The sequence below is a fragment of the Pan troglodytes genome, chromosome 23, assembly GCF_028858775.2.
Source record: "Pan troglodytes isolate AG18354 chromosome 23, NHGRI_mPanTro3-v2.0_pri, whole genome shotgun sequence".
NCBI classification, from domain to species: Eukaryota; Metazoa; Chordata; class Mammalia; order Primates; family Hominidae; genus Pan; species Pan troglodytes.
This window is the reverse complement of record NC_086016.1, coordinates 47,709,771-47,722,630: the sequence shown is the minus strand read 5'-3', so window position 1 is coordinate 47,722,630 and position 12,860 is coordinate 47,709,771. Positions and strand designations below refer to the sequence as shown.

The 12,860-nt window shown below is 38.4% G+C and overlaps 1 protein-coding gene across 2 annotated transcripts in view; it reads right to left on the bottom strand.

Moving 5' to 3' along the window:
- The window catches only part of ATXN10 (ataxin 10), a 175,272-nt gene that overhangs the window by 114,584 nt on the left and 47,828 nt on the right, over window positions 1-12,860 (bottom strand). For both annotated transcript variants that reach the window (XM_054675394.2, NM_001280473.1), the window contains 1 exon segment: window positions 2,298-2,463. In XM_054675394.2, coding sequence (XP_054531369.1) covers window positions 2,298-2,463 — 166 coding nt within the window.

Below are 12,860 nucleotides of genomic sequence, written 5' to 3'. Positions count from 1 at the left end.
TGAATAAAGACCTTTCTTTCCTATCACAGAAAATGAGAACTAAAGTAACGAAATGATTAGTAAGACCTAACATGGTCTATATGACAAAGCACAGAAAATCAATATCAAAATGGTCCTGAACGAAAGTATATTCACAAAAAAGGAAATACACTCTCGTGGGCGAGCAGTCATAGCCATGAGCTGCATTTACAACAGGAGTTAACAGTCACAGTATCGGATCACATTCTCTACATTCCCGCCTGTGGGCAGTGGATGAGTATCCACTCTGGATTCCAATCCCTCTCCTCCAGTGTTGCCCATTTGCCAACAGTGATTCCAGCATCAATTACTCCCTCTCTACCTGACTATTCATATCAGCATACAAACGAACTCTCTATCATCTTTTATTGTTTAAATCAGCTTTATTGAGGTATAATATACATGCAGTGAAATACACCCATCTTAAGCATACAGTACAAAGTTGTGTCAAGGTATACAGCTAAGTGCCACATTCTACTATCCAGAAAGTTCCCTCGTGTTCCCCTGCAATCAATTCCACTCATTCATTTCCAGACCCAGGTGACATCTGATCTATTTTCTGTCATGACCGATATATCTGGCCTGCTACAGAATCCCACGGAAATGGAATCAGCCAGCATGTTTTCTAGTCTGTCTGGCTTCTCTCCCTCAGCACTTCTGAGATTCTTCCCTGTTGTATCACAAGTGCATCCCTTTTACAGCTGGGTGGTCCAGAGAAAGAACAATTCTAACTTTATGACAGAAGAAAGGGAGAATAGATAAAAACAGGGAGTTCTGAAGTAAAGACAAGGGATAGAGAATTAACATAAGCTCCCTTCCATGCCCTGATAAAACAAGACCTGAATGATCTAAGGTAGGCTTAAGGAGAATAAAAAATAGTTTAAATAATTAACCAGGACAGTATACAACTAGGAATCTCCTATAAAGAAGAGAAGAAGCAAACTGTCTAGAAAGCAGTTTGGAAGTATGTATCAAGAGCTTTAAACATGTGATATCCTTATACATAGCAATTTCACTTCTAAGATTATGTCCTAGGATAATAGCTGTGGAAATGTGCAAAGATGTAACTATAAAGGCATGTACTACAGTATTATCTAAAATAAGTAGAAATAAGAACAACCTACTGCCAGATGTGGTGGCTTATGCCAGTAATCCCAGCACCTTGGCAGGCCGAGGCAGGCAGATCACATGAAGTCAGGAGTTCAAGACCAGCCTGGCCAATATGCCGAAACCCCGTCTCTACCAAAAATACAAAAATTATCTGGGCATGGTGGTGGTGTGCACCTATAATCCCAGTTATTTGGGTAGCCAAGACAGGAGAATTGACTGAACCCAGGAGGCAGAGGTTGCAGTGAGTCAAGATTGTGCCACTGTGCTCCAGCCTGGGCGACAGAGCAAGGCTTTGTCTCAAAACAAACAAACAAACAAACAAACAAACAACCTAAATGTCCAACTACAGGGATTTGGACAAATAAATAGGAAATTCTTTACTTGAAATGTTATGCTGGCTTTTTTTTTTTTTTTTTTTTGAGACAAGGGTCTCACTGCATCACCCGGGCTGGAGTGCAGTGGGGCAATCATGGCTCACCGCAGCCTCAACCTCCTGGGCTCAAGTGACCCTCCCACCTCAGCCTCCCAAGCAGCTGGGTCTATAGGCATGTGCCACCATGTCCAGTTAATTTTTGTATTTTTTACAGAGATGGGGTTTCACCATGTTGCCCAGGGTGATCTGGAATTCCTGGGCTTAAGCGATCCTCCCGCCTTGGCCTCCCAAAGAAGTGGGGTTACAGGTGTGAGGCACCGTGCCCAGCCTATGTTGGCATTTATTTAAAAAGACATTTACAATGTATTATTTATTTATTCATTCAGCAAATATTTGTTCAGTGCCTACCATATACATAGTACTATGGACACAACAGCCAAAATTTCTGCCCTCCTAGAGCTTACATTCCGAAGAAAAAATGGGAACCTGCAAACAGAAGGCACAGAAAGGCTCCACTTTTAATAGATACATATGTGCACATGTCTATGTCTGTGTGCCTGTATCTGATGTCATCTGTCTAGAAAATTAACCAGAATTTGCCTAAGTCATTGACTCTGGATGGGAATAAGGACACTGTTTTCCCTTATCTAAATGTTCTAACTATTCTCATATATGGATACATTACTTACATAATATTTTTTAAAGCTTTAAAAAAGAATTCTCATACAGGACTTGGCTGAGTTAGAAAATCTGTCCATTCTCTTTTCCCCGAGATTGGGAAATCTGCCTCCCTTACCTCATCATCAGGAGGCTCCTCAGAGGCCAGCTTGAGCACAGTCTTGCACTGATCCACAAAGGTGCTTGCAATCAACTCAGCATGCCGCAAAAACACAGGGATGTCATCCTTGGTGAGTGGCTCATCACTCGTTATCTTGGCTATCATAAGGTCTAACAGTGTAACTCTGTAAAACATAAAGGATTTCTGCATGAATCTATAATACTTAAATTATACAATGCTAAAAATACCTAGGAAAGCAACTTTAAGGGAATATTATTATTTTAAATTCCTTACCTTGCTTCTAATGTCTAGCTAGGAAAAACATGAATAAAGTTAATCTTCATCAATCACCTATTTTTAAAATTCTTCGTTTCTTTGATGTGTCTTGGCCACAGAAACTAGAATTGCTTAATGCACCTTTTATGTCCATTACTTTCAACATTAAAATAACTGGACATTTTAGACATGCTCAGTTTTTTGTATGAACACATCGACGACACTAGCAACAGCAAAGTGAAACAGGCTAACATTCATTCACTATTTTCTACGGAGCTAAGCATGTTACACACATTGTATCACTTAATCCTCACAAAAACTCCATGAGGCAGGTACTGCCATTAGTTTCACATTAAAGGTGGGTAAATAAGGCTTGGTGAGGTCAACTGACTTGTCCAGTGTCACAAAACCACTGAGAGTCTAAGCTAGGATTCAATCTGTGCCCTGAGCCAGGTGCTTTAACCACTCATTTGATAGTCTTTACTGTGAAACTTTACTATTTATTTTAGTTTACACAAACACAAATCTGAAGACCAAGATTGTGCCATTTTTACATCAATATATAAGTTACCAAATAAATATTTCTTTTCAACCATCTCTTTCCTTCTCCTAGGAAAAATGAATCACACATAGGTCAATCTGTCTAGCATAAATCAATTAGCACATTTGCTCAAAATTACATTTTGATTTGGGATTATAGGTATAATTCTAATTTCTATAGAAGAAAAGGTACGAACATCTAAACTGCTTATTAGCAAATAAGGGTAAATACACTCAAATTAGGCATGGAACATTTCTTACCAAGAAAAAAATTTAAATTATTTACTGCTTCAAGTAAGAAATAAAACTATACCAAACGCTTCCTGTACTGTGGCCAAATGATGGGAAATATCATCAGTCTGGAAAAATCACCTACAGACCTTAGCAATTTTCAAAACTCCTAAAACGTCAGATTTCTTGTGACAATAATTAATCCAAAATAAAACAAATACACGGTCCACTCAGTTGAGCACAGTATTAGAGAATTTCTGTTTTCCCTTATTTATATATAATCTTTAAAAATAAATTGAGGCTAAAAGTTCTAAAGCTTGAAATAAAAGGTCAACAGGCACCAGCATGGAACCTCTTGAAAGCACAAAATGCACAGCACCTATAAAACAGTAACACAATGGAGAACATAAAATATCCAGGTAATAATCAACATGATGGCTGGGATAGTACCTCACATCTCAGTATTAACATTGAATATAAATCATCTAAATGCTCCACTTAAAAGATACAGATTGGCAGAATGGATTAAAAAAAAAAAAACAAACCAAATACCTGCTGTCTTCAAGAGACTCACCTAAAACATAAGGAGTCTTACAGAATCAAAGTAAAAGGGGTGGAAAAAGATATTTCATGCAAATGGAAACCGAAAGCGAGCAGAACAGCTCTTATGTCAGATAAAATAGACTTTAAAGCAACAACAGTAAAAAAAAAAGACAAAGAAGGTCATTATATGATGATAAAAGGATCGATCCAACAGGAAGATATTATAATCCTAAATATATATGCACCTAACTCTGAAGCTCCCAGATTCACAAAACAGTTACTAGACCTAAGAAAAGACAGACCACATGGCAGGCCACAAAGCAAGTCTCAATTAATTTTTTTTAAAATCAAAATATATTGGCTGGGTGTGGTGGCTCACACCTGAAATCCCAGTACTTTGGGAGGCCGAGGATGGGGGATCACCTGAGATCAGGCATTCGAGACCAGCCTGGCCAACATGGTAAAACCCCATCTCTACTAAAAATACAAAAACAACTAGCCAGCCGTGGTGGCAGGGGCCTGTAATCCAGCTACTCAGGAGGCTGAGGCGGAAGAATCACTTGAACCCAGGAGGCAGAGGTTACAGTAAGCCGAGATCGTGCCACTGCACCCCAGCCTGGGCAACAGAGCGAGACTCAGTCTCAGATAGATAGATAGATAGATAGATAGATAGGCAGACAGACAGACAGACAGACAGACAGAACTATATCAAGTATCTTCTCAGACCACAATAGAATAAAACTAGAAATCAATTCCAAAAGGAACCCTCAAAACTACATAAATACACGGAAATTAAACAAGCTGCTCCTGCATGATTTGGGGGTTAACAATGAAATCAAGACAGACATTTAAAAGTTATTCAAAATAAATGATAACAGAGATATAATTTATCAAAACTTCTGGGATACAGCAAAAGCAGTGCTAAAAGGAAAGTTTACAGTGCTAAATGCCTACATCGAAAAGTCTGAAAGACCACAAGTTGACAATCTAACATCATACCTCAAAGAACTAGAGAAACAGAACCAACTAGGCCAGGTGTGGTGGCTTACAACTGTAATCCCAGCACTTTGGGAGGCAAAGGCAGGAGGACTGCTTAGCCCAAAAGTTTGAGACCAGCCTGGGCGACACAGTCAAATACTGTCTCTACAAAATATTAAAAAATTAGTCAGGCATGGTGGTGCATGCCTGTAGTCCCAGCTACTTGGGAGGCTGAGATGGGAGGATCACTTCAGCCCAGGAAGGTCAAGGCTGCAGTGATCGTGCCACTGCACACCAGCCTAGGTGACACAGCACGACCCTGTCTCAAGAAGAACAAGCCAAACCCAAAGCTAGCAAAAGAAAAGAAATAACAAAGATCAGAGCAGAACTAAATGAAATCGAAACAAAAGATCAAATTATAAAAGTAGGTTCTTTGAAAAAATAAAATCGATAGACCATTAGCTAGATTAACCAAGAAGAGAGAAAATTCAAATTAGCTCAAATAGAAACGGAAATGGAGACATTATGGCTGGCACCACAGAAATACAAAAGACCATTTAAGGACACTATGAATACCTTTGTGCAAACAAACAAGAAAATTTAGAGGAAATGAACAAATCTCTGGAAACGTACAACTCTCCTAGTTTGAATCAGAAAGAAATAGGAGGTCTGAACAGACCAGTAACAACCAGTGAGATTGAATCAATAACAAAAATTGCCAAAAAAACAAAAAACCCAGGGCCAGATGGATACATGGCCAAATTCCACCAGACATTCAAAGAATTGGCACCAATCATACTGAAACTATTCCAAAAGGTTGAGAAAGAGAGAATCCTACCTAACTCTAACCTAATTCACTCTATGAAGCCAGTATCACTCTGATACCAAAAGCAGTAAAGGACATAACAAAAAAAGAAAACCACAGACCAATATCCCTGATGAACATCAGATGCAAAAATCCTCAACAAAATACTAGAAAACTGAATCCATCGGCACAGCAAAAAGATAATTCACCATGACCAAGTGGGTTTCATCTTAGGATGTAGGGATGGTTCAACATACCCAAGTAAATGTGACTCATCACATAAACAGAATTAAAAACAAAAAGAATATGATCATCCCAATAGATGCAGAAAAAACGTTCAACAAAATCCAGCATCCCTTTATGATAAAAATCTGGGCATAGAAGGAACATACCTCAAAATAGTAAAAGCCACACATGACAAACCCATAGCCAACCTCATACTTAATGGGGAAAAAGATGAAAGCATTGCCCCTAAGAACTGGAATAAGACAAGGATGTCCACTTTCACCACTTCTATTCAGTATAACACTGGAAGGTCTAGCCAGAACAATCAGGGAAGAGAAATAAACAAAGGGCATCCAAATTGGAAAAAAGGAAGGCAAACTATCTCTGTTTGCCAATGATATGATCATATACCTAGAAAATCCTAAAGACTTTACCGAAAGACTCCTAGATTTGATCAATGAATTCAGTAAAGTCTCAGGTAACAAAATCAATGTACACAAATCAGTAGCACTGGTATATGTCAACAATAACTAAGCTGAGAAACAAATCAAGAACACAGTCCCTTTTAAAATAGCTGCAAAAAAAAAAAAAAAAAATCAAATGCCTGGAAATATACTTAACCAAGAAAGTGAAAGATCTCTACAAGGAAAACTATAAAACATGGCTGAAAGAAATCACAGATGACACAAACTAATGGAAATACATCCCATGCTCATGGATTAGAAGAATCAATACTATTAAAATGATCATATGCCCAAAGCAATATATAGATTCAATGCAATTCCTATCAAAAATACCAACATTATTTTTCATACAATTAGAAAAAATAATCCTAAAATTCATATGGAACCAAAAAAGAGCCCAAATATCCAAAGCAATCTTAAGCAAAAAGAACAATTCTAAGGCACCACATTACTCCAACTTCAAATTATACTACAAGGCTATAGTAACCAAAACAGGATTGTACTGATATAAAGCTAGATATACAGACCAATACAACAGAATAAAAACACCAGAAATAAGGCCAAATACTTACAATCAACTAACCTTCCATAAAAGCATACAAAAACATAAACTGGGGAAAGAATCTCCTATTCAATAAATGGTTCTGGGAAAACTGGATAGCCACAAGTAGAAAAATGAAACTAGATCTCTCACCATATACAAAAATCAACTTGAGATGGATCAAAGATTTAAATCTAGACCAGAAACCATAAAAATTCTAGGAGAAAACCTAGGAAAAACTTTATGACATTGTCAAAGGCAAAGCATTTATGACTAAGATCCCAAAAGCAAATGGAACAAAAACTAAATAAATGGGACCTAGTTAAACTAAAATGCATCTGCACAGCAGAAGAAATAATCATCAGAGTAAACAGACAACCAACAGAACGGGAGAAAACATTTGCAACTATGCATCTGACAAAGAACTAATATCCAGAATCTACAAGGAACTCAAACAAATCAGTGAGAAAAAACCAAATAATTCCATCAAAAAGTGGGCAAATGACATGAATAGACATTTCCCAAAAGAAGATCTACAAATGGCCAACAAACATGAAAAAATGCTCAACATCACTAGTCATTAGGGAAATGCAAATTAAAACCACAATGAGATGCCACCTTAACCTGTCAGAGTGGCCATTATTAAAAAGTCAAAAAAAACAACAGATGTTGCCATGGATGTAGTGAAAAAGGAACGCATATACAATGCTGGGGGGAAAGTAAAATAGTACAACCTTTATGGAAAATAGTATGGGGACTTCTCAAAGAACTAAAAGTAGACCTACCATTCAATCCAGCAATCCCACTACTGGGTATCTACCCAAAGGAAAAGACACCTGCATGCGTATGTTTATCACAGAACAATTCATAATTGCAAAGATATAGAACCAATCTAAGTACCCATCAACTGATGAATGAACAAAGAAAACGTGATATATATATACACAATGGAATACTACTCAACCATAAAAAAGAATGAAATAATGTCTTATGCAGCAACTTGGATGGAGCTGGAAGCCTTTTTTTTTTTTTTTTTTTTTTTTTTTTGAGACAGGGTCTCACTCTATCACCTAGGCTGGAGTGCAGTAGCGTGATCTCACTGCAACCTCCGTCTCCCAGGTTCAAGCAATTCTCATATCTCAGCCTCCCCGAGTAGCTGGGATAACAGGCATGCGCCACCACGCCTGGCTAATTTTTGTATTTTTAGTAGAGACGGGGTTTCTCCATGCTGGCCAGGCTAGTCTCAAACTCCTGGTCTCAAGTGATCTGATTTCCTCCGCCTCCCAAAGTGCTGGGATTACAGGTGTGAGCCACCATGCCCAGTTGGAGGCCATTATTCTAAGTGAAGAATTCAGAAATGGAAAAATCAAATACCATATGTTCTCACTTACAAGTGGGAGTTAAGCTATGGGTACACAAAGGCACACAGAGTAGTATAATGGACATTGGAGACTCAGCAGGCGGGAAGTTAGGAGGAGGGTAAGGAATAAAAACTACATATCGGGTATAATATACACTGCTCAGGTGACAGGTGCACTAAAATCGCCGACTTCACCACTATACAACCCATCCATGTGACCAAAACCACACCACTATACAACCCATCCATGTAGCCAAAACCACACCACTATACAACCCATCCATGTAGCCAAAACCACACCACTATACAACCCATCCATGTGACCAAAACCACACCACTATACAACCCACCCATGTGACCAAAACCACACCACTATACAACCCATCCATGTGACCAAAAACCACACCACTATACAACCCACCCATGTGACCAAAACCACACCACTATACAACCCATCCATGTGACCAAAACCACTTGTACCCCAAAAGCTAATGAAATTTTATGTCTATATAAAATATAGATATACCTATCTATATATATCTCTATCATAAGTGGATCTATCTACATATATACACACACACACACACACACATATATATATATATAAACACACACACACATATGACTTTCAAGGAATGCTAAGAAGCCACCTATTCCATGTGGCCCAAATGGGTACTCTAAATATATTCCTTTTAAATTGGATTACATAATGTAACAGTTATTGCTAAGTACAAGAAGTCAGGATCCCTGGCTTCAGGGAATTTGGCACCTAATTCACTATTTCTTGAATAGGTAATGAAATAGAAGAAAATAATTTTATCAGATTTGTGAGTGTTAAGGTATCCACAGATAGGGATGTGGAGAAATGAGAAAGAAAACAGATGGATTACAACTGAAGAAAAAAAACAAACAATAGTGCAGATCCTGAATCAGGGGCAGATCCCAAATGGGCAGTCCTGAGGTGAGGACAGGAAGGGTGGGCCCCAAGGTGGTGGAAATCAAAGTTGTTCAGCAGCAACAGGAGACTCCGGGGGTCCAAGCGGATGAGGTGCAGGGAGATCTGCAAGTGCTAAAGGGAGTAGAAGCACACACTGCCTTCCTTACACAATGACACACAGGCCAGCCTCCTCTGGCTCAACTTCTCCCTGGCCCAGCAGATGCCGCCTGTATAATGCAGCTTTATTATATGGTTACAAGATGAGAGAGCTAACGATGTGGGTACTGAGTGATTTCAAAGGAAAGAAGCGGTCAAAGTCAGAAATGAATCTTTAAAATATAAAAGTACAAACTAAGTTTGAATATCACCTCAGAATAGACTATCCTTCATTAAATGATCCTACTTACATTAAGTCATCTGCCATTTAAACCTTCTAATGGTTCCCACTGTTAAGGAATGAGTCTAAAAGCTCTTTAGTCTGGTATACGGGTCTCCCTACCAGACACTTCACCCAACCCTCTATCTCTTCCTTGAAAATATAAAAGAATACAAGTGGTCTAACAAATGCTAGTTACTCATTGACTTATTCACTGTGGTGTGAAGGATGCAAAAGTAGGAAAGACCCAGCTAAAGGGGTTAGAGGCTACAGCCGTCTAGAATTATTACACATTGGTGTGAAAGTCTTGCTCCCTTAACCCAGAAATCATCACTCAGGCTGCTCTGGGTTCACCAGACACACCTCTCCAAACAGAGCCATGCTGCCATAATTTTGTCTCTCAATCACTGCCTGTCATTAGCATTCTATTTCTAATTCTCCCCTGATTAAATACAGTACTTACATAGTCTGCCTTAAAATTATGATTCCTGTTTTGTTTTATTTTGTTTTTCATGTGACAGAGTCTCACTCTGTTGCCCAGGCTGGAGTGCAGTGAAGCAATCTTGGCTCACTGCAACCTCCACCTCCCGAGTTAAAGTGATTCTCCTGGCTTAGCCTCCCGAGTAGCTGGAACTACAGGCCTCAGAACTCCAATTTGGAAAATGTCAAGAATAATACCTATTTCACAGAGTCTGTGAGGATTAAATGACAAGGGCTACATGGTGCCTTCTATACATAACGGTGATGCTACCTGGAGAAAACGGCAAGGTCATCAGCATAGTAGTAGTAGTTGTTAGACTTGTAGTTGCAGTAATAGTAGTAATAGCATGGAAGCAGAAATAGCAATAGCTCATGTTATAGATTAAGGCATTTGCCCTGGGTTACAGAGGTACTGAGGTGGTATTTGAACTCTTTCTGATGCAAAAGTCAATTATCTTCTTCCCTGCAACACGTTTACGGGGGTGACCATTACATGCCAGGCACTGAGAGTTTTATACACATTTCAATCAGTTATCATAACAATTTCATGGGGTAGCTACTATTATTTTCATTAACCTATCCAAAGTAGTAAGTGGCAGCACTAGCATCTGTCCTTAACTACTATGCTGTACACAGAGATTATAAACCGGAAAACTACACAAGCTGTTTACCACGAGCAGCTAGTCCAATTTGTTAATATTCACTCCAATTCACCTGGAAAGGAGACCAGACAAGTATGTAAATGTAGGCTCTCATTTTTGCTGAATCATGCCACGCGAATTGATGATGAGTCTATATCCAAAATTTCCCCACCAAGTAATCTGCATGAATAGACTACCAGCCTCTGGGTGAAGAAGTCAACTAATTTTGACAACAATGAAAAGAACTAGCACAAGAAAAAAGCTTAAGAATTTACACAGCACTGTCATTCTTGTACATAACAACACATGGTTATTACCCTCACAGTGAGGGCAGGGACTGTGTCTCTGTAATGCTCACATGCACTCAATTGCCCTCTCACCTCCCACCATGGGATAACACAGCAAGAGAGCCCTCACCAAATGCCAGTGCCATGTTCTTGGACTTCCCAGCCTCAGACTGTTGGAAATAAATTTCTTTTCTTTATAAATTACCCACTCTCCAGTACTCTGTTATGGCAGCAGAAAGCAGATTAAGACAGTAGATGCACCATTTACATTCCCACCAGTAGGAAATAAACAGTGCACAAGGGTTCCAATTTCTCCATATCCTTGCCCAAACTTCCTCTTTTCAGTTTGTTGATAGTAGCCATCCTAATGGGTATCAAGTGATACCTCATTGTAGTTTATTGTTAATGGGTACAGAGTTTCTGATACACAAGATGAAAAAGTTCCAGAGGTTGACTGCACAGCAATGTGAACATCCTTCAGACCCCTGAACCGTACATTAAAAAATGGTTACAATGGTAGTCTGGCATGGTGACCCATACCCGTACTCCCAGCTACTGGGGAGGCTGAGGTAGGAGGATTGTTTGAGGCCAGGAGTTTGGGGCTGTAGTGCACTACGATCACACTTGTGAGCAGCCACTGCACTCTAGGTTGGGCAACACACAGCAAGACCCTGTCTTATACCTTTTCCAAAAAAAAAAAAAAAAAAAGGTTACAATAGTAAACTTTATATTATGTGTGATTTACCACAATTTTTTGACAAAGGCTATTGTCAAAATCTAGTCAAAGATTCCATAGGGTAAACTAGGGCTGTGACAAAAAAGAGAATAAATACATAAGACCTTGGGATAGTATAACTGATAAGGTTTACTGACCAGTATGAACTGAAAAGGTAAAGTGGAGAAGCTGAGTATAACCTTGAGGCTTCCAACTTAGTAGATAAGATTACATTAATCAATATACTAGAGGAACACTTTACTGAGTAAGAATATTCATTCATTCACTCATGCTTTCACTGAAAAACTATTTTTTTTTTCTTTTTGAGCACCTGCTGTGTGCCAACCACTGACTGGAAATGTGGAATGAAGAATAAGAAGGGATGAATCCTTGCCCTCAGGGTGCCAACAATCTAACGGAAATGTGCTACAATAACAAGCAGGTATGTGACACAACACGATGAATGAATGATGTGATGAAATGACAGCTCATCTCCTCCAGAAGAAAAATAAAGCAGGGGCAAGAGGAGGTGAAAACTGAGCAGAACCTTGAATGAAGTAAGGATGCACCTGATACAACTTTATCAATAAAAATAAAACATTTTTAGTCTACCATCATCATGTAGTTATGTAATAAATCATTTAAAAATAGATAATTTTGATAGACTATGGAAAATATCAGCTTGAATATTAAAATACAATTAAACTGTGCATTCTTCTTGTATTCAGGTGTTCCTTACTGCAAAAAAAAATACTAATTTTTAGCACTGTATATCGTATTATTTCTTTTAGGTCAAAAAACTACAAATACTTCTCTATCTGTAATGGGGGTATACATATAGGGAAAGGAGCACTGGAATTGGACTTATAAACCTGGTATTTCATATGACTTTAAAAGCATAAGCTTTTCCTGTTTGAGATATTAAAGAAGAAAAATGACCTAATTAATAAAAGACTACAAAAGTACACAAAGCTTAACTACTGAAACCTAAATACAAAGTAAAAAGTCCAAAACCACTAAAACTCGTGACTACAATCAAAAGATTAACAACTTTAAGAGATTTTCATCACTAGATCTGTAGTTTCTGAATATATTTTGTTATTTTCCTAAGGCAACATTTCTAATAAGGTTAGGAAAAATATATTCTATTGAAATGAAGTGTACTGCAAATTATTTATTCAA